General features: G+C 40.1%; 1 protein-coding gene across 2 annotated transcripts; it reads left to right on the forward strand.

Moving 5' to 3' along the window:
- The first annotated feature begins 1,748 nt into the window (after positions 1–1,748).
- arhgef25b (Rho guanine nucleotide exchange factor (GEF) 25b) lies at positions 1,749–22,874 on the forward strand. 2 transcript variants are annotated; one of them, XM_034138581.1, is made up of 16 exons: positions 1,749–2,087; positions 10,866–11,191; positions 11,279–11,383; positions 13,896–14,023; positions 14,438–14,504; positions 14,599–14,702; positions 14,855–14,924; positions 16,781–16,870; positions 16,963–17,055; positions 17,297–17,347; positions 18,230–18,307; positions 18,401–18,592; positions 18,676–18,856; positions 19,626–19,831; positions 20,610–20,750; positions 22,037–22,874. In XM_034138581.1, exons 1-16 carry the CDS (start codon positions 1,994–1,996, stop codon positions 22,121–22,123), a joined length of 2,013 nt encoding a protein of 670 aa, XP_033994472.1. In that variant the 5' UTR covers positions 1,749–1,993; the 3' UTR covers positions 22,124–22,874. The 2 variants fall into 2 exon arrangements, with proteins under 2 accessions (XP_033994472.1, XP_033994473.1); XM_034138582.1 differs by having other exon boundaries at positions 10,869–11,191.
- Positions 22,875–23,542: the final 668 nt, after the last annotated feature.

The raw sequence follows: 23,542 nt of genomic DNA on the forward strand, positions 1-23,542 counted from the left end.
AAGGTTTCAGACACCAGCCGGGAGAAACTCTTGTCAGATGAAAATCCGGACATCAAGACGCCGACTGCTGCAGGCAGAGGTAAAACCATAACAGTTCAACACTGTGTGCATCTCTTATGTCACACATCACGCAATCAAATAAGACTTCAAAACACTTTGCAGACAAAACATCACAGATAAATATACATTTTTAACTTTTAAAAGCAACACAAAACACAAAAATACACATAACATTATCCTAATGATTAAATTGTGGCTAACTAAGTGCGTGCACACCCACTACACATGCATGAACAGACAGTAATCCAACATTGTGGAGAGATCAGTGCTTTTCAGCTCACATGGATCATCATGCCAGCAGAGTTTTTAAAGGCTTAACTCGATGGCCAAGAGAGCAAGAGCATTTTGATATTTTTATAGCTGTAATCTGTCCTCAGTGGATTCAGGTTCAAGGGTTGTGTTGGTCGATCTGTGACGCAGATTTATGCTTATCTATCCGCGTGTGTGCGTGGAGCCTTATAGAAACAGCAGCTCTGTAATAGTCAGATTCTTCTCTTCCCGTTTTATATTTATTTATATATCTTTACTGTTATTGTTTGTGTTTGGGTTCGTATGAGTTTATGGTGAAATCTGCTTGAATCAAACCGGCTGCCACGAGCTTGGACAGCTGCGCTCAGAAGATCATCTAGTGGTGAATGCTTAATCTTGGTTTTGAGATTAAATCGGTCTGCCTCCATCCTGCCAGCTCAGTTTGCTGCGTGTGGGATATATGCACGTTTGTTTTCTACAGCAGAGGAAATGTTTTGGTACCTGTAATGATGAAGAAGAGCAGACTTCTTGATGAGAGAGGGAAGTTCTTTACCAGCTGAATAAAAGCATGGATAAAAGATTATCTTTGTTGATCCGATTTGATTCATAATTGTAGTGCAAGTACAATATCATCTGCATAACTGGGGCCGCTTTTAGTTTTAGTGAAAAGTGGTACACAGTCAGTTCCATATGGACAGTGTCATGGTTTTTGTGCACACATACCTGATTTGGTTGTCTAACATTTTTACGAAAGAGTAGAGGTCAAGCCAATTTCACAGAGAGGTTTTTGAAATTCCTCTAAAACTAGTGTATGACTACTGGTAACTCCTCAGTGCAGTTTGCATATGTTGATTGTTGATGGCTAGCTCAACTAAAGAGGGATCATCCAAGCAAACCCCTCAGATTGATCTTGTGGCCCCCTGAGGGAGCTCTGACCCCATGGTTGGAAAGCTGAGACTTTAAATACTTCTACATTTCCTTGCTTGGGACAATATGTACAGTCCCTAAAGCACACAAGGACATTTCATTTAAATGTGTTTTATTTATGTATAAGAGTTACAAAAATACACATGGAAACTCAGCAAGATGACATGACAATACAACCTCAATAAATATTGGAAACACACACACAACATGCATCTTTTACAAAAGAGAAAGTTTGTTTATTTCACGGAAAAACTCCAAAGATTGCAATAACACTAAAGATCTTAACGCCACAGGGCGATCGCTGAGAAGAGAGGCTGAAGAGAGAGGGGAGAGGGATCAGAAGGGGAGGGGAGAGGACTGAGAGGAGGTGGGGCTGGAAACAGCAGTACAGCATGTTAGCCAACCGCCCCCCCCTCTCATCACAGCCCCTCCCATTCACTGCGTCTGTCGCTCCCTCTCTTACGTTGGGACCCTCTCGTAATCTGACCACACTGAGAGGCTCGAGAGGAGAACGTCTCTCTGGATTTCTCCCCTGTTATTTCTTAAATCATGGGACATAAAACAGCCTTTTTTTGTTTTTGTCTCAGGGGTTTACTCAGATTTGGATTATGATTGTGGAATACTTTTCCTCTCATCTCCTCCGGGTATTACCACAGGAATAGTTGTGTGTATGTGGTCTTGTGTGTGTGTGTGTGTGTCCGTCCAGCATGATGCCTGCTTCTGATAGTCTTGAGTGCAGCGGCAGCAGTGGATCATCATGAGAGGGGGTCAGCACCAGCGAGGGTGTGGGTGTCAGCACCTGTTCAGGAAACTGCTCGGCAAATGTGGCTGCTGCTTTGTTCGAGTGAGAGGTACGTTCAGGCTCTTCACGAGGGATTTGACTGTAGTTGTTCTCTGACTGTGGAGTAGAGTTTTTATGGGGTTATTTGTGTTGCTTTTAACTTACGTTGACTCATTGTGAAATCATTGCATTATTCTTGTCATAACATCATATTATTGTCATTGTGCATGTCATAATGAGAGGTCAGTAGCTTTAAATAACTAGAAAAAACGAATTATGCTAAAAGAAACTACTAATACTTCCTACTGTGTGTCCTTCATGATCACAGCATTATTCAGGAGAAAATAATGAAGAATAGAAACAATGATTTACTTTACAGGCTTTATAAAGGGATATAAACAAAATAATTAACAAACAAGTGCATGGGTGGAGATCATGCTTTTTAAAGAAATATTTAAATAACTATCTTGTGGCCGATAAACCAGTCATTAATGTTTTGCATTTACACTGTAGATGCAAAAAAAGCTTAAATATACACTCTGTATCAACTCTTAAACATTACTACTACCCTTTCCATACACAATGGTTGCACCCCTTAGCTAAGCTCACATTAGCTTCCAGATGTGGTTTCTAGCCTTCCTAAGGGTCCAGGCTAATATTAGCATCTTAATGTATGCACTGTTATGGTTGTATTTGTTTAGTGGTTGTAAAAATGGTGCTGTTACACAATTGTTTGCACTGTTAGGATGTACAGCACCAAAAGAATGGCTATAGTGTTGCTAGAAAATATAGTGCTGCAGCTTGTCAGAGATCACATGGACATGAAAGTAGCATTATCATTGTGACATTTATGCACAATGGCTAGACCACTGTTTTGAGTGTTTTTTGCGAAACGCTACATTTGGAATGTTGATCATGTCTCCAGCAGAAACGAGAAAGGGCTGAGCAATGGGTATACTTCTTAAAATAAACTCCATGAAACACCGAGAGAGACTTTAAATAGTGAGCTCCAAGTGGCAGTATTGCTTGTTAACTGAAAACAAGGCAGCGACAGTCATTCATTTCTTCGTCAAAACAAATTTGACAGTAAATCATCTGATTTACTCTGTTGATGTAAAACAGACACAAACAGTGATTCACGTTTTAACAGAAGTCAGTGAAAGGGTCACATCTGGACCGCTGCAGTCTATGAATATGCTTCTGATCACTGATCCTCTGAAACACAGGAATCAATGAGTCACTGTCTCGATATCCCGCTCCCTAAAAAAAGACTCAGAGACCCCTTTCACACACACACACACACACACACACACACACACACACACACACACACCACACACACACACACACACACACACACACACACACACACACACACACACACACACACACACACACACACACACACACACACACACACACACACACACACACACACACACACACCCCCCCTCCCCCCCACAGACACACTTAAATATCATCTCTGGATGGAGATTTATGAGACCCAGAATAGATCTCTATCCGCATCACTGAGAGCTATAATAGATTTTATCAGATGAAAGCATTCACATCTCTGTTTTGTTTCTGCTTTTATATGAATCATTCATGCTTCTTACTACTGTATGATTATTATTTTAACAGTTTCTAAAGCCAGTTAGCTTGGACTTATACGTAAAAAAAAACATACGATAAGAGGAATACATTTGATTATAAGGCTTTTATCTTTTCCCTTTTTTTGACCCACGTAGTGTTAGCTGCTGTTTTCATTTCGGATGCATTGTTGACTGCATGCAAAAACAGCAATGTATTTTTCATGATCTGGTTCCTTACAATACTCTGACTCTGCTTCAGGGCAAAGGCACACACACACACACACACACGCACACGCACACACACACACACACACACACACACACACACACACACACACACACACACACACACACACACACACACACACACACACACACACACACACACACACACACTTTTGAACGTGCACACACATAGACACAAACACGTCCTATTACTGCCTGCCCCTTAAATCCTCTGTTGGTCCAGTTGTTGGGGAGTGATTACACAGCCGCTCTTGTCTGAGCTGCTCTGACCGACCCTGCAAATAGACGTGTTGAATATTTAAAAATGATTCAAGACGCCTTGCCTTTATTTTTTTCAAAATGCTTAACAGAACATTTTACATCCTTTAATTTGGGCCACAATGTGGTGTCAGGTGTTTTCTTCACATTTGACTCTGCTTTTGTTTAAAGAAGCTAAGCAGTTACGGTCAGGATTGCACCGCCTCTCTTTTTTTTCCTCTCCTCTTCTTTCCTACCTTTTCTCTTCCTGACGTTGCAGGAATGCTATTTTTGGAGAGCTCTTTTTTCTTTCATTTTCAAGTGTTGTTTTTATGCGTTTTGGGGCTATTTCCTATGTTTTTGTTATGGCTTTCTAATCTCCCTCCACCCCCCTGAAGACTTGTGATGTCTCATTGAGTGTTTCATTGAATTTGGCACAATGTCCAACAGCTATTTATAAAGGCAGAGAAACACCTCCAGATAAAGTATGTTTAGGGGAACTTGCTTGGAAATGTAGTCCTGCCAAACAATCTGACTGTCTCATTCCACATACATCACTGTGGCTCAGGAACCTCCATGACTAACATCCATTAGTCCACCAGTGTGTGTGAAGTCATCGCTCCCAGTATGTGAAGAAGTAAACATGATGACTAGCAGGAACAAAAGTGTTTAGTACCTCAGAGCTCCTTCATAAACAGAGGCTTATCTGGAAGTCAAGCTCAAATTTGGAGGTTTGCTGGAATATCTTTTGCTTGCCTGATCTACATTTGAACCCAATTTGCATTAAGTGGTGTGAAATGTTACATTTCCACATTAAAATGTCTAAAAACAACTAGACCAATGTTGTATATGTTGTTGAAGTGTCTCCTTTCAATATCTGTTTCAAACCTAAAGACATCTGTTAACATTCAGCCAAACAGCGTAACAGAAACACTGATTTCTAACTTGAACCTGCTTCATTTATTATTTTCACTGTTTCAATTACCAGGTGTGTTCATTTTGGAAATGAGGATACCTCTGTGGATAAAATGGCATCTGGTTAAGATCTCCTGAACCAATGAACCAAGAGAAGCAGAATCCAATGACAAACTCCCATGATCCCAAAGGACAGACAAATGGCTGAACATAATACAGACAGGAAATATAGATTTAATTAAATTAAAATGCAAATTAGAATAATAATTAAATTGATAAAACAAAGAAATAAACACAATATAGGCCGATATGTAGGTGCAAAATGATGAGTGTCTAAACACTTTAATTATTTTTAAATAACAAAAATAGATATAATGAATACTTACATGTAAGGGTTGTTTGTGGTGGTGAACTCACAGATAAATATCACACTCAACTCTGCAGTCCCCAGAGTTTTTGTGAGTCTTTCAGCTAATTATTTTGCTTTGGAAATCATTTCCCAAACAGCAGGCAGCTGTTTTCAGAAAAAAAGGCTTTGATATACCTTCTTAATATTTATCATTCTCTTATTCCTCTTCCTCTGACCTTAACATGACCTTCAGTGGGGGGACATGGAGTGGGCTGAGACATTTTTTGAGCAGCAAACAACAACATTGAGGGATGAACACAATCAACAGCCCGCAGTGCTTTGGGGAAAAGGAAGTGATGTCATGAGGGGTAGATATTCTGCCACTCTGTGAAAACTGTTACTGGGTCTTCAAGCAGGATGTATTTGTACGTAATGTGAAGCGACATTTATCATAAATATTCTTGTCATAGTTTACAGCAAATGCAATCTACCTCTTAATGGCCCAGGTCACAGATGCTAAGAGTCAAAAGAGTAAGCAAACCACAGCAGACACTTGTATTGATACCTGTACACATATGGCAACATAAATGATAGGATGTTAGCTAAGTGCAGAGAGTTTACTTATAGAACCATTTTGTGATGCATTTGTTGCGGCTGGCCAGTGTGTAGCAGGTAGCCTAAGCAGTAGCAGTTAGCAGCAACAACATTGGTTGTAAGCACTACTATTTTAAAGTAAAAAAAACAATATAGGTGCAGGTATACCCTGTTAGCAGCAGCATTTGATGTGTGGGATGAGATACATACAGTGTACTCCGTTTGGGTGACTTGGTAAACAGGGGCATTAGATGTTCTGATCCTGGTTTAACCCAGTATTCTTCCGTTTAAAAGATTAACATCAAAACTAGGTTTTATGGTTTTGTGTACTAGCGTGGGATCACGGGAGTTTGTCATTGCATTCACCTTCTTCCAGTTAGCTTTCTTTCAGAGTTCATCTTTTTTTACCAGGAAACAAACCATAGGCAGAGGTCTCCTCCTCAATACAATTCAAACTGACACAGTGCTATAAAAGTGAAAATACTGAATAAAGCGGTTTCATGTTTAAAAAAAAAACAATGTTTCAGGACGCACAAACGGCGGCTCCTCTAAATCTTAAAGAGCTGGCCGCCCATGTACTCAGTACAGGACCCCGGTTTGATGCTGTGTCATCCCTTCCCCTCCCCTTTCAAATCGGTCTCTATAAGAAAAGGCGCTTGTGGCCCAAAAATAATCTTTTAAAAATGCGGCTGCAGCTATTGTTTGCTCAGCTTGTTTCTCTGGTGTAATTGTTGTTCAAATGTAACTTAAAACTGGATAAACATCAAGTTATGACAGATTCTGGCAGACAACCCCACACTGACACATGCACGTAGGGTATACGTTCCGTCACAGGGGACCAAATGAAACAGACGTAACCATGTTTAAAATGACAGAATTCTCTAGGCTTGAATTTTTTTTTGGAAATGTTTGGGATAATGTAAATACACAACTCGACTTATTTAGACGAAAAAAACGTTTAAAGATATCTTAACGTTACATTGTACCTGTTTTGAAGGTCCTCTTTCGTGTTTGGGATTGAAATTGACTCATTAGTTTAATGTGGAGCAGTGTGTGTGTGTGTGTGTGTGTGTGTGTGTGTGTGTGAGCGTGTGTGTGTGTGTGTTGGTGTGTGTGTGAGTGTGTGTGTGTGTGTGTGTTGTGTGTGTGTGTGTGTGTGGTGTGTGTGTGTGTGTGTGTGTGTGTGTGTGTGTGTGTGTGTGTGTGTGTGTGTGTGTGTGTGTGTGTGTGTGTGTGTGTGTTGTGTGTGTGTGTGTGTGTATTTTTTATTATAATAATCTGTCACTGTCACTCTCCTAGATTGATAAACTGTGCATCAGCTCTGTTTGGGAGTGAGTGGATGCTGTGTCGGTGTGGACTGAGAAGTGTTTTCCTTGGCAGTATTTCAACATTAAGTGAAGCAAGCTTTCTAACCCCCCCCCCCCCCCCCCCCCCCCCCCCCCCCCCCCCCCCCAAAACAATATGTGGCTTTTTTTTGCTAATTTCATACAGCATCAGCATGCACAGAATAAGATCCCATACCCAAACATTTGAATGTAAGGCTTTAGTGATGCTTAGTGTCATCTTCCTGTTTAAAGCCCTCAATTTCTCCTGCTGCTGCTGACCATGACCATATATGGGGTTCAGATGAAGTGAAGAGTCTGCTTTAACAGAGAGAGGGAGATAGACTTCCAGGGTGTACATTTGGTAAACAATACATTCATTATTATTTTTCAAATGTAATATGAGTTCATAATTAACATACCATTAGAATATCCTTCTCTTGCTATTTATAAATATGAAGATATTTTACTTTTCTCTTAACTGTGCTTGTAAATATACCAGCTTGGTTTTAAAGCAGCCCTATTGTGCTTTTTGGGGTATTCCCTTTACTGTAGTGTGTCATATAGGTTTTTGGGCATGTAAACGGTCTGCAGTGGCTAAAAGTGTCTATCCAACGCAGCCCCCCGCCTGAAACACCTCCATTGGACTCCCTTGTTTACTTCCATATCATAGTGACATCACTTCATAACACTCCCACTTCTATTGGCTAGCGCTCCAACACATTGTACGTGGGCTGGACATCTCTAAACGGATGACCAATCCAAACAGAGCCGGCCGGCTAACCAATCAGAGCAGACCGGGCTCTGGTTTCAGGTGAAAAGAGGTGCTGCAGCACAGGCAGTGTGAGAGAAATAAAGAGCTTTTTCTTCATTAAAGCATGTAAACATGTCACAGTAGAGGCACTAAATACAATTATGAAACGACAAAATTAGCATAGTAGGGCCCATTAACAATACCATGACACCAAGTCATATTGTCTGTGGATGATGGACTACTAGTCCTACTAAATTGTTTTACTAATCAGATGATAACTTCACTGATGCTACAGTTATCAAGAGGATTTAATCAGAGAGAGTAGATCATACTTAGTCAGTTTTCAAGAAAGAAGGAGATTGCTGGACCTATTTTTGATAACTTCAAGAAGCTTTAATTGTTTCACCAGATATGTTAAAAAATAGAACATTTGTCAGAAGTGAATTCCTGCACAACGAGCTCATTCGTTGCTTTTATTATTGGTCAGTAAATTAACCATATTAATAGAAAAGTGAGAACATGTATTTCTCACATGTGGAAAGTTGGAAATTAGAGCGATGAACAAAGTAAAGCTAGATTACTTTCCTTCATCCCTGCTAAAGAAAAACTACTGACTTAAAAAGTACTAAAAAAAACAAATGCACACATTTTTTAATAAATGAATAAGGAGAGAAATAACTTTCAATAAATAATGAAACATGTATAATATTACTAATGTCCATGAAGCGTCCATGTGAGGATGCATTCACAGTGTGCTTGCAGGCTTACTGCTGACTCCCTGCTGTCCGGATGGTGTTCCAGCTGTTGCGCTGTGTGGGGAAATGACACATTACATAAGCATCTCAAACAAACATGACGAGCCGAGTCGCTTAGCTCAGCAGTGGTTTGGACGTCACAATGACCATTACACACCATTAACGTCAGTTCATAGAAAAAGTTGATGTGTTCGCTGAAAAACCTGCAGTAAGGTGCACCTTATGTATCAATTCAACAGATGGTAGCACTCGACCATCTGTTGAATATATATATAATATATAATGGTCCTCTATTATGGAGTCAAAACAGGGCTAAAAAACTACGTAGATGTAAAAGAATAAGACACTAAATGTGAAAAATATTAAAGGGTATTGATAAAAGAATGAATATAAAAGTGAAAATATACCAAACAAAACCATTTTTGTTGTAAAAAAAAAACCTAAAATAATTAATAAATTAATAAATATAAAGACCAAATCAAAACTGGTCTACACGACTTTTGATAATATTGGTGTAGAATAAAAGCACACTTTCTCATTGGTTCAAACCTCAGCGCACACACACACACACACACACACACACACACACACACACACACACACACACACACACACACACACACACACACACACACACACCACACACACACACACACACACACACACACACACACACACACAGTGTCTGCTTATTTTTGTAGGAAACTCAACTTTTGGATGACAGTGAGCATATTAGCATGACAAATATACTTAACAAATCATCACAATTGATCATCACCAATGTAATGAACAGTAGTCTTAGCATCTTTTTTTAGGCAAGATTTTGCAGGACATTGTGAAATAAAAGGAGAACTGAAATTATGCTATTATTGATTATTTTAATGTCATTATGGCGTTGTGTTTAATGGCAGTATCTGGCCGTTTTTGGCAAATGGCTGACCTAGATTTCCACTGGCTTCTTGAAAGCTTGTTATTATGATTACAGCTTACATAAATGTGCTGACGGGTAATAGTGGCTTCTGGGAAAAGTCCAAAATGAGACTCCTGAAAGATTCCACTTTGCTACGATCAGCAGAACAGAGTGAAATGTTAATGTTAGGTTGCATGATTAAAACAGTGTGGTACCAGTTTCCATCGTCTTAAAGCTGGAAACAGAATCCAGCTGTGACATAAAAAGAGTGTCAGCTTCAGTGTTGGTCTGGCCTGAGTTATTGAATGAGGGAGCACTTATCTGCAGACATGATGGACTCAGATAAGACCCCGGATAAAATCGTTCCATTCTGTATCGTTTCAATCTTATTTTTGTTAGATTGGTGTTCCAGCTTTAATTTCCTAATTAGATTCACGGCTTTGCTTTGAAGTGCGCCTCTTCTAGAAATGCAGATAATGTTTGTGTCAGTGCATCACAAAGAAACTTGAAAATGTTCAGCTCTGCCTCTGCCTCTTTACTCCATCATTGTTTCTAGTAGTGAGTAAAACTGCTTCAAAGACTATACACCAAACAGTGATTAACCTTTTTGTAGATGAAACCACTTTTCTGGTTTTAAAACACTTTATTTGGATAGTCCCCTTTGCAGACTACTATATATCTATATCTATATTTGTATGTTATTATGTCTATATATTTTGTATTTGTACTTTTTCAACATATTATTAGTTGATCTTCACCAACACAACTGTTTAACTCTGTATGTACAGGTTTAACAGATTATCTATAGAGTATGTGACAATTCCTACTACAAACAAACCTACTATTATAATTGAATGAACCTTGAACTACTCTCCATTGGTCAGTAGTTCAAGTCAACTGATGAGTACAATGTCTAACAAATGAATCCAGTCAAACTGCATTATATAATCTCCATTTAAAGTTCCTCGTGAGAACAGATGTGTTTATAATAATTTAGGACTGGTAGGTACAGTAGCGGCAACTACTAAAGTTACAGTTGGGGATTAACACAGGAAATTGACCAACATTTTTGTGCTGAAATCTGTCTGCAGCATCTGACCTGAGAGGATGTTCCCCACAATTAGCCGCTGTGTATTAACCCGATCCTTTTCCCTCTTCCTCTCTCTCTCTGCAGCAGAGTCCTACTCTGTGGCGGGCAGCAGCGGCAGTATCACCCCTTCAGGGGGCCCGGTGCCCCTGCAGGCCTCAGGCAGCTCCAGCCCCTGCTCACACTCCCCGTCTGCAGCATCTCGGCACCCTGTCAGCGCCCTGAAGAAATGGCTCACCAATCCCGTCCGCAAACTGAGCTCTGATGCCAGAGCAGGAGCGGGGAAAGTTGAGAAGCAGATGTTCAGGTCAGACAGCCGGCCGCCGCAGTCGCTGCTTTCCCACAGTGAAGCTCAGCAGAGGCCTCTGGAACCGCACGACAGCTACACCATCCTCCCGTCTGCAGACACACTGGTGAGGCTTAATAACAGACGGCTGCATTCATTTCTCCTGTGGAAATACGTTCTTGTTTGTAATGGTTGTGGTGTTTGTGTTGTACAGGTGTGGAAAGATGGCCTGTTGAGTCCAGCAGCTCCTTCTCCTGCAGAGCCGCCCTGTCCGAGCTGCCTGTCCGACCTCCTGCAAGGCAGAGACACACAGACTCCAGTAATGTCTCTATTATTATATTCTACTCCTGTTCTATTTAAAGGTCTGTCTCAGCAAACTGCAGTTGTATGGAAAGCTGTGAAGTTGTCTGAGATTAATAGATATCTTGATCGAAGATCAATAAATCGTCCATGATGTTTGCACAGTCCGCCAGCCTTTATCAAGCTGGAGGCAGGCATTCAATGATAAAGATATATCATAATACAAGATCTAATACAAGATCTAAAGAACTGGAAAACTGGATCATAGAAACAGAGAAAGCTGGTGGGTCTGTCCACAAGAAGATATCAAAGTAGTTAGCAGTACAAAAAAGATGGGAGGGTTTACAAATGTACAATGATGAATGGAAACTATACAAGTCACAAGTGCTGTCAGCAGTTTATTCACTCCCTTCCCAGTTGTTGTGATCATTTCATTGGAGCCTCTCTCATTATCGAACCCTCAGGTAATGCAAGTCATATAAATAATGGAAACACATACGCTTAAATGAACATGTGAAAGGCTTTTTATTTGCCCACATCATTTGGCTTCCAACAATTGCGGCAACATTTTCTGCATATTTTGTAGATGCGCACACACACAACAGCACATATGAGTAATTTCTGGTAACTCTACACTAGTGAATACTCTTTGAAAGACCATTTGGACTGGAATCAATCCTGTGGGCTTTTCCAGACGGTATCTGGAAGTAATCACTAGCAAAGCAGCGTGTAGCGGGCTACACGTCACAGTGTACATGTCACAACACCAAAGCAAATAAGAGCAATAAGAATCTAATTAGCTAGGGGAGCTCTAATCTCGCCAGCTGTATGTCAACATAAATTCTGACTGTGGCGGTTGCACAGGTGAAGCAATGGGTTTACCTCCACTTCCTGCTTGGCATGTTCTCGGTCTCCTTCCTTTCTTTGCTGTCGACTGTTCCAGTTCCTGTTGCATTGTTTGACATTGTTCTGCTTGATTAATGACTGTCCTCACTTTCGGCCTCTCTCAGTCCATAGACACCTTCAGCATTATATTTACCTTGGATTCTCAACCCTTAAATGCTGTGCAAGGTAGAAGGCGTTATCATCTCTAAATGTTTTTAATTAAAACCAAATGTTGGGAATATATGTCTGTTAGCTTAGCTCAGAAGAAGGAAACTATCCTGGCTTTCTTTTATATACATTGCTAAGTTTTTTTAATGATAATATGTAGAAGTTGATACTGTACTGTAGATGCCACACAGATTTAGCATTGGCTAGCTATAGCTATATTGCATGGGGATTCATGGGTAATAATTAGTTACCAGTTAACAGTTTTGTGTAAATTAAATGCTCAATGTATCATTGCTAATAGTATGTTATTTTCGTATTACTGTAATGTGCATTTTCATACATGTTCAATACAAAAAGAAAATGGGGCCATGGACCCCTATTGAAGACCATTGATCTAGTAGTGCATCATGGCAGAGCATAAAATGTGGTGAGGCTACAGTTTGCCAAAAGTGTTTAAAGTCAAATTCACATAAAAAATGATTCTGCTTTTAGGTGAGGAGGTAAACTTGTTATGTAATAACTCTCCATACTGTGGTTGGTTTTCCCAAACGTTATTATCTGACTGGACACATTTCACAAATGTTGCTTATTATTAACCTTCATCTCTCAGTCCTAATACTGTTTTCCAAATGTCCCTGCCCAACAGTCCCCTTAGGAGAGACATTAAAAAAGTGATTATAGCTCTCAGGTTACTTGGGATTTAGGGGGTGGCATGACTTTCCAAAAGGAAGCATAAAATTGTGCTACTAATGTGTTTCCCATTAGGACCCTCTCATCTTTATATATTTTTCCAGATGTGTGCCGCCTGGGTTAGCCTCTGTAGACGAAGCTTAATGATTTATGTTTGTTTGGTTGTTGCCAAGTGGTCAGACATACCGCTAGTACTTTAAGGTCCTTTAAACAATTGCAGGATACTCCATTGAAAGCTAAAGTCCTGTATCTAAAATCCTGCTTAGTACAGACGTTTTTCAGCTAAATTTAAAGGACAAATTCAAAACCTTTTTATGTAAATGTCGAATCAGTGTTAATGGTAAATGTAGTTCATGGAAGACATACATTACCCAGTGCTTGATATATTTACTGTCAAAGCTGAGTTCCCAAGGATAAGGCTTTACAGGCAGTGGCTACATGTACCAGGATGCATTGTGCCTTACTGACTCTGAGCCAAAACATAGTATAGTAACAATATAAAAACAAGGAGGCTCAATAGTTCGAACCAGTATGAACTAAAAGGCCAATTTAAGGACCCCCTGATTCAATCTTTAGCATTTAACTGTATTTCATAAGTTTATCATATCATGTGTACTGTCAACAAGCTTAATTTAAAAAGGAACTATCAAATAAATGTAGAGTAATAAATGAAAACACTCAAGTTAAGTACCTCAAAGTTTTACTTAAGCAGAATACTTGGGAATGTTCTTCCCTCTGGGGTTACTGTGACGCTTACAAATCTGTGCTGCCATGTTTGTGTGTTTTAGAGTCAAAGATCCAGCATGAACTCTCTCCAAGGGGAAGACGGCGGCACTGTGACAGACGACTCGTCCAGCCAGTGGTCGGCTGCAGTGGACAGCGAGGAGGAGAGAAACATTGCCTTAGAGAAGAGCATGTAGGTGACCTCTACTTTAAGGGAGTAGCTCCACCATTTTACACTTATGTGTTTCCTTACGAAAAGCATCATATGTATAACTGTATGCTGAAGTTGTGTTTACATTTCTTGAACAAAGCACTAAACTAATTTCAGGGTAGACTGACAACATCATGTAGTAGTAGGCATATTTGAATTTAGTAGGAAAAGCCAGGCCAGTTGTTTGACCCGTTACCAGTCTTAATGCTAAGCATAACTAACTGTCTCATTGCTATAGTTTATTTTTTTAATTCAGACATGACAATGGTATCAACCTTATCAGAAAGAAAGCATACTGTATAAGCGTATTTATCAAAATGTTGGACAAATACAATTTATTTAACCAAAATGTACTTTTTTTTATTGTGGTGTATTTGCTGTTTATCTATCCCTCAGATATGTGCTGACAGAGCTGATAGAGACAGAAAGGCTGTATGTGGACGATCTCGGGCTCATCGTGCAGGTGTGTCTCTCCACCAGCTGTCAAATAATCTGTGTACAACATTTTTACAAAATTCATTCAATTTAAAAGTGTCCGTGTGTGTGTTTGTGTACAGGGCTACATGGGCAGCATGTCTAAACAGGGAGTCCCTGAGGACCTGAAAGGGAAGGAACGGATTGTGTTTGGAAACATCCATCAGATCTACGAGTGGCATAAAGAGTGAGTCAGAGAGTCAGAGACATCTCTTCTACCCTCCCTTGTTAGTTCTTCTGAATTTGTACAATCACTTAGAGTTTACACATATTTCTCCTGTTTCATGGTGTGAGTGTGTGTGGATGATGATTCCACCCTCTCTGCTTCGTGTCACACAGTTATTTCCTGGGAGAGCTGGAGAAATGTGTGTGTGATCCCGACAGCCTGGCCAAGCTCTTCATCAAACATGTGAGTCTACAGATCAGTGTGTTAGTGTGTGTGGATGAAAAGTTTCATTTCTCTGTGTGTTTTCAATTTGGCTGAAGGCCATCGCTTAGATCAGAGATCTGACTGTGTGTGAAGCCTTGGCCCCCGACCATCCAGATGTGTGTTCATCCCACAGATCAGTCTGTGTGCAGGTGCAGCTGCAGAATAAACAGTCTTGCACTCATCAGCTCTCAAAGCCCTCAGTGTTAAAGATGATCCTCAGAGACGGCTCCTTTTGTGAAAATGAGCTGGAATTACAGATCTCAGAGCTCTATAAAAATATTCACAACCAACTCAATGTTTTCCATATGTGGGTGTTTAACACTGAACTTTGAGAAACCTACTATTTCATATAACAGTGGAAACAGATCTCCGCAAATGGAATTTCCAACGGAATTACAAACATCGACACAGAATCTCTGCTGAATTCAAAGACACTGAACACATGGATTCAATGCAGAAACCATGAACAACCTCTAGGGTAGTTCATAACAGTATCAGGCAACAGTATTGTTACAAAAGAAAAATCTCCTTCTGGAGAATGATGGGGAAAATATTTTGATTTGGCTCAGTTCTTAAGCTCAGCTTCTCTTTCCGCTTCAAGCAGTGTAGTGTGGCACACAGAATTAAGCCACAGCTAATTAAACCTTTCTTCCTCAGTCACTGGAACTATTTAATGAGGCAAAGGTCCTGCACTGGTTTAACAAAACTCCAAAAAAACTCTTGAGCAGATTTGGAGTACAACTAAACTGAGAGGAGTCCAAACAGCGCATAGGATTATTCTTTCTATATCCGTTTCTCACCTGTGTTGGACCAAGTATTTTGATCCTCAAAGGTGGGGTAGGTAAGTTTGAGAAACCGGCTTGAGATACACTTTTTTGTTATATTCCATGGAATGCTCTTAACATCCCGATAGCAATGAATATCTTAAGTGCTTTGACAACAAATCCATAAAAAAATTTCATCTGTGGAAGCCGTAGTACTGTAAAAAGCACGACCAATCATTTTAGCCGGCCCAGCTAAAATAACTGGATGGCCTACCTGCCTGTCAGCCTTCCATCTGTGCACAAACTTATCTCGTGCCCTCATTGGTCATGTGCGCGTTTGTGTGTGTTGGAGGAGGGGCTCTATAAGGAAGTGGCAGATTTTTTCCGACTGTGTATTTTCAAATTCTAGCGCACTCGAGCTGGTTTCTCCAAAATTACCTACCCCACCTTTAACTTAAAAGTATTAATACCACACTTTTAAAATACGCCACTAGAAGTAAAGTCCTACATTCAAAACCTTAAACTATGTAAGTATAATCAGCAAATCTTTTCTCAAAATATCACCTGTGCAGTAAACTTTCCCCTGTCTTTGTTACAAAATGAATATAGGGTGTGTTTGGATTAATACTAATGTGGCATTATATTCTATAAAGTCCTCATGTGTTTTTTAGTGTTTCCGTTTGTGAGAACGTATTTCTCTTATTTTTGATGCGGGCAGATAACAGCCCTTTCTCAGCTTTGTGATGATGCATTTTCCAGCCGGTCAGAGAGGGTTTTTAAAAATGTTATCTCGCCTAAGAAGTTGGAAAATGTCCTTAACCCATAAAGGTACACTTCCTCCTTCAGGTTTTTTAACACCCAGAACCAACACAGTATGTTTTCAGTGGACAAGAAGGGGAAGCAAATCGCTAATCTGTAAAGTATCTAAAGCGGCCAGATAAATGCACATAGATCAAAATGAAGGACATATCCCTCTGAGATGTAGTGAAGTAGATGTATAAAAGTACCTCAAATGTGTACTCTCTCACTGCACCATATGAGCTCTTTCTCTCTTAATTGTTTACCTTTCAGGAACGGCGTCTTCACATGTATGTGGTTTACTGTCAGAACAAACCCAAATCAGAGCACGTTGTCTCTGAGTACATTGAGAACTTCTTTGAGGTGAGTTTACTTTTATACCACAGTCAGTTTTACTGGAACTCTTTGGGAACTTTTTGCTTTAAACATTATCTATCTTTGTGGTCACCTGACAGGATCTCCGGCAGCAGTTGGGTCACAGGCTGCAGCTCAACGATCTGCTCATCAAACCCGTTCAGAGGATCATGAAGTATCAGCTACTGCTGAAGGTTTGATGTTTAACATGACCTGCATGCATGGCACACCAACAACAAGATATAAAAAGGTCTTCCCAGGAACTCTGAGGAACCTGACCTGGTGGCAGTCAATACACTTTGTCCTATTTTGTAGCCACTACAATAACGGATCTTTACAACGCCAAGTAGCCTTTCCTGCTTTGGGTTTTATTATAAGGGCACTTTTTACTTTCTTGAAAATAACAAAAACTCTAAATAAACTCTCTGACCCCAGGACTTCCTGAAGTACTACAGCAAAGCAGGACGGGATGTTGAGGAGCTGGAGGTAAGAGGTCATTACAGAACGTGAATACAGTCACCTCATGCACATCTAGCTTAAACCTAATATGCAATAGGAGACCTGCAATAAATCCTACCTTCATGCCAATTTGGTTCAGTTCAGTTTGTTGAACTGAACACCTGTTTTTCAACAACAACTATACATTACAACCTTTATAAAGGAAGGATTGATAACATGTTATAATAAGGGGCTTGTTATAATCATTCATTAATAGATAACGAGACCCTTATCAATTCTTACAAGTTATGTTGTTATATATTATGGTGTTAATAATAGCATCATAAACACATGTCATTAGTTTAACTAAGTGAAGCATGATGTAATTGTAAAACCTTCAAGCTTTTTTTTCTTTATTACAATGAATAAAAACTTTAATTTGCATGTTTTAGCAGTTAATGAACTTTTGAATCTACTGGATCTTAAGTGAGACATAATGCAGTGTTAGAGTTAATAAAGCCTTTATTAGGCTAATGAATGCATTTTAAGTATAAATCAATTTTAATGAAAGAAACAAAAAGGTTTAACAAAGGTTTAAAAATCTGATAATATATAGTAGTTAAACATTGATTTGAATGCTATTATGAACAATTATTAGAAATTCATAAGGCTTTCATTAACACTCATAAACTGATCAAAAGTTTAAGTGCATATATATTTCTTCTAATCTAACAGTAAAGGTTTTGAAGCAATTAGAAACACTGATATAGTCCACTATAGAGTTTATTGCAAGGCTGACAAAATAAACCGCATTAGCTTTAGCTAGATGTGCTTAATAAACTGGCTGCATGTGTAAGATAATATACTCAGAGTCTGCAAATCACAAAATAGTATTTTCACGTACTAATTCCCCTCCATTTCTTCCATCAGAGTGCCGTGGAGGTGATGTGTTTCGTGCCAAAGCGCTGTAATGATATGATGAACGTTGGCAGGCTCCAAGGTTTTGAGGTGAGACCAGATGAGTTATTTCCTGTCCGTCATCACAGATGAAACACATGCAGGCTGATCCAAGGTCTGTTAGTGACCAACTCACTGTTCCAGGGCAAGATCACGGCTCAGGGGAAGCTGCTCCAGCAGGACACGTTCTCTGTCAGCGAGCCGGAGAGCCCCTTCCCGTCCAAAGGGAAGGAGAGGAGGGTCTTCCTGTTTGAGCAACTGGTCATCTTCAGTGAGCCCATCGATAAGAAAAAGGGCTTGTCTTTGCCTGGGTACACTTTTAAAAACAGCATCAAGGTGCGTGTGTTTTAAAACATCCTCAATTCATCCATAGTTTCGTGTTTTTTCTCCATGTATAAAGTGTCTCCTGTGTGCTTCAGGTCAGCTGTTTGGGCGTAGAGGATTGCTCTGATAATGATACGTGCTCCCTGGTGCTGACCTCCCGCGGGACTGACGGCAGTGTGACGCGCTTCATCATGCAGGCATCATCTCTGGAAATAAAGCAAGCTTGGCTCGATGACGTGGTTCAGATCTTAGAGACTCAGAGGAACTTCCTTAATGGTACCAGAGCTCAGTGATCCTTCAATAAAACTAGAGATGAAAGAGTTTGCCTTTTTAAAGGTGTCCTATCATGCAAAATGCACTTTTTGATGTCTTTTATACATAAATATGTGTCCCCGATGTGTACGGGAACTCACAAAGTGTCAGAAAACAAAACCCTCTCTCTTTTCCTCCGTACCCAAATCTCTAAAAACGGGGCTACAACGGAGCTGATCCAGCATCCGATATGACGTAATATCGGAAATGTGGGCTGGCTTTACACCCACGGATCAGAAACGTCGCTATCAGAAACAATGCCCGACGTGTTTTGGACGTAATATGGTCTTTGTTTACATTAGCAAGCATCGCTAACACTCAGAGCTAACCTGTACTGGAGAGAGTATGTGTAAAAAAGCAGGAAATAAAAAAAGGAACTCACCTTGTGGTAAACCTGCAAGAGAAGAAGCATTTGAGCTCCATACTGTTTCAGAAATAATCCTTGATGTGGTTTGGAACATGATATTGTGTTTGATCACGGCAGCATTTAGCTGAGTATCTGGGTAGAATTCTCCTGCATAAGCTCCCCCCCCCTTCTTTTTTTTAAGCGTTAGACCCAGAATCAGCACTTCTCTAACAAGGCTGAATTAGAGGGGTATGAGGCATGGCTAGAATGCGTGATCTGTTTGGTATTTTGAGCACAACACTTAATATTTGTATATATCTGAGACCTATAATATATGCCTAAAAACAGTATGATAGGAGACCTTTAATGTGACATCTCTTCCTGCAGCCCTTCAGTCTCCAATCGAGTACCAGCGCAGGGAGAGCAAGTCGAACAGCCTCGGCAGGAACATGAGGTCTCCTACTGCTTCAGCCCCCGGCCTGAGACCTCACTCCTCTGCGTCCATGGACCGCCGCCGGCTGCCCTGCCCGCTGACCCACAACACCTCCCTGCCCTCTCTGCACCGCCCCCACCACAGCCCGGCCTCCAAGGTGGTGAGTGTGCTGCTACGCTTCCCTGGAGCATTTATGTACATTAAAGGGGACATATCATACTCATCTTCAGGTTCATACATACAAAAGATGTTTACACTTAATTGTTAAAAACACATTATTTTCTCACGCAGTCTGTCTGATAATACCTGTATTAATGCTCAGTTTTAACGCCTGTCCCTTTAATACACTGTTGTGGACTTTCACAGGATACCGCATGAAAAACCTTTCAGATAACATATGAACCATTGTATGAGGATACATTGAAAAAGACATGAAATCTCACTTTTTACACCCTAGAGCAGGGGTGTCAAACTCAATTTCATCACGGATCACATTCGCATTATGGTTGAACTCAAAGGGCCGGTTGTAACTTTAAGACTATATAAATATATAATATATATCAAATAATGTATTATATTACATTATTGCCTCATTGGATTATTATCGTATAGGGTAATAACTTCATAACTAACTACGTCTGAAGCAGAAGTCTAGGGCAAATAATTGCAAGTCTTTTCAGTGCGCATGTCACAAAATGAGATGCATTGTGTCCAATGTAGTTTATGGACAACGTGCTTCTGTAAAGTGGCATGTAACTGTATAATAAACTCATTATATTTTTTGCAAGCTCGTGCGACATAAAATGAAGTCGCGGGCCAAATTCCGGCGCTAAGAGCTTGCAAAGGGCCTTGAGTTTGACACCCCTGCCCTAGAGCCTTTAATACATTTCTCCTCCTCTGACATCCACTTTCTTTCTGATTTCTGATTCTCTCTTAAGTTTTCTAGTCCCTGTGCTTCAACCCATCGATCAGCTCTCCCTCCTCTTCGCTCCCACCAGCAGCTCAGTTTGTGCACAGAGGTGAGCCTCGACCATGGGACGTTCAATGGCCTGACACCCTGCAGCCAGCACAGCATGCAGGTACACTTTATAATCCACAGAACACAAAGGTTTGGACCAGATAGAGCTGGTTTCTCTATGTCAGCGGCATAAGGCAGTTTGTTGTCATGATCAGGGGAATTCATCCACAAAAAGCACACTGGACGCTGCACTAGGTCAGAAACCAGAGGAGACTGTGAAGTCCACCGTAGACGGACAACTTTTGGACAAAATGTACTCTCCATTAAAGGCAGCTCATTGTGGAATAGCCTCCCAACTGAGATACAGGATTGTCCCACTCTCAATAGCTTCAAAGGTCACCTCAGAGAATGGTTGAGAAACAAACTAAATGCACTTTAACACAGGGGTATCTCCTCTCGCACTTTAGGTAGCTCTTGTATCTTCTCTTGCACTTTATATGTCGTAGCTGCTATATTCTATTACCATGTGATAAATACTTGTGTATGCTGCTCTTGCTCTTTTGCACTTTTTGCATAACATGTATTTTGTTTTTGCTATGTTTGTAAAATGTAAACTTCTTAAATGTTTTATGTGAGGGACTGCGGATGGAAATGAGCTCAAAGCTAAATCTGGCACTGTTACGCTTGACACATTTTTTATGTTTTAAGTCTTCATCACTGTGCATTGTCCCTGCCAAATAAACGATTAAATAAATTAAATAAATCACTAATGATGAGGGGAAATGACTCTCCGGTTGCCTTTGTCAAATATCCTGTTGTTGTTTCTGCAAGGTTTTACAAACCAGGTCCATCTAATCTTAAGCCAATGTCATTCAGTCATACACTTTATGGAAAACTGACTGACCTGCTGTTTTATCTTATTCAGTCAGACTTCCACCAGGAGGAGGAAATGGTTTGATCACATATTGCTTATCTGGCTCTCGTCCTCTTTGTGTTCAGGCTGTTTCCATCCTGCTCTAAGAGCAAGTTTAAAGACAGGTTTCTCGTTAAGCTGAAACATATTTTTTTTTCAATGGTGCTTATCCCTCCGACTTATTCTACAACCACCCATATGGATGTGACAACTCCAAAATTGTATTTCTGTGCAAATTATATTTAAGCAAAACCTTGGAAGTTTGTCTAGTGAACCACTAGTATTATATTAGCATTTGAGAAGCACAGAAATAGTCATTTGTATAACTTATACATCTTTTATAAGCTGCAATAATCAATATTTTTCTACAAACCAATTCAATTGCTAGATGTAATGTGACCTATAAGCCAGGTTTCCATCCAAATGTGTCACACAACAAAGAATATGCACAATAAAATGCAACTGCTGTTTAATTGGTTGTTTTTTCCTCTCAGGGTGTGACTGCCAGAGTCCAGGCAGCTACATTAAATGAGGGTGCTCAACCAAACAACCTGGATCAGCTGACAGAGAGCGAGCAGTGATGACCTGCGGTGACACATAGACTCACTTCACCTTTCTGGAGCAGGAGCCCCTCGGGCTGAGGCAGCATCGTTGGATTCACGCTTGTCTCAGTGTTTCTCTTCCTCATATTTGATCCCCAATTACACCCCGATTTTTCTTCTCCACCATGGTTTTGGCTGTCCTGGATTTCTTCTTCTATAACACGTTGGTTTGATCGTGTGTTTACTCTGCATGGACACACAAGTACAGGCGATGATAACAGATGAGATGTTAAAATATGGTTTTGAAGCATTACAGAGACTGTATTTCATATTGTATATGTAGACATTTCTAACTTTTTCCATTGAAAATTAATGGGTGGATTTTTTTGTAATATTTTCACAAGGGACCAATTCCACAAAATTCCCCCTGAGAGTTTAAATCCCTTCACTCTGTCATACTCTGCATCCTGAAGTGACTGAGAGACTGTGGTTTCACTCGGGGGTCTGAATCAGGTCTGTATCTCTGTGGTTCCCTGCTGATTATCAAATAGCTGTTTTTTCCCCGTTGGTGGGCTATTTTAACCTTGCCATTGTTAAACTGTTATCTGAACGAAACACATTTGCAAACTTACATAAAGCACCCGTCCTAATCGAGCAGAAAGAGGAAAAGGGGAACAAAGATAAAACAGAGGTGCTCACCTGTCACTGTCATCATGAATGTAAATAATCTCATGTGGGATCGTATCAATAAAGATCCTCTGTGCTGTCCCAACACACACAGGGGATGAAAGAGAAATGCTGTTGTCACCATCATTTTTATAAAAAACGTCAAGATATTTCAGAGTAACACTTTGTCACACAGTCATGGATGACTGAGACAATGAGACCACTGGCCCCTGGGCTCAGACATGTTAGAGGACCCCCAACCCTCTGTCAGCACATGGGAGCAAGACCCCCAGACTGTGGTACGTATTTTGAAGTAACTTCTCTTATATATTCGGTTGTTTTGCATCCTTTCTCAGCTTTTTGCATCTTTTACTGTATGGTTTTTTGTAATGACATTTCGCTGTGTGGTCATTGTGCATCTCTTGGTTCTCTTGGTAGCTGTTTAAAAATGTGTTGTAGTCGTGCAACATTTTGTGTCTTGTGTTGTTTTGCATTTCTTTGTAATCATTCTGCATCTTTTTATGGTCTCTTTTTTCTCCGTCTGGTCATGTTATGTTTTTTTTTATTATTGACTTTCCAATAAGAGATTACCTCAAATAGAGGCTCTGGTTCAAGATGCATGAAAGGGGAAATTAATTCTACCGCGATGTGACTGTTGGAAACCATGATTTGTATTTAAAAAGAGTAATTAGAGATTAGAGCCTGCTGATCTATTTTTTTTACAAAGGACTCTTTATTCCAACATACAAGGTATAATCAAAGATTTGCACATTATCAGATTAAGAACAGCGA

The sequence above is a fragment of the Trematomus bernacchii genome, unplaced genomic scaffold, assembly GCF_902827165.1.
Source record: "Trematomus bernacchii unplaced genomic scaffold, fTreBer1.1, whole genome shotgun sequence".
Classification (NCBI taxonomy): Eukaryota; Metazoa; Chordata; class Actinopteri; order Perciformes; family Nototheniidae; genus Trematomus; species Trematomus bernacchii.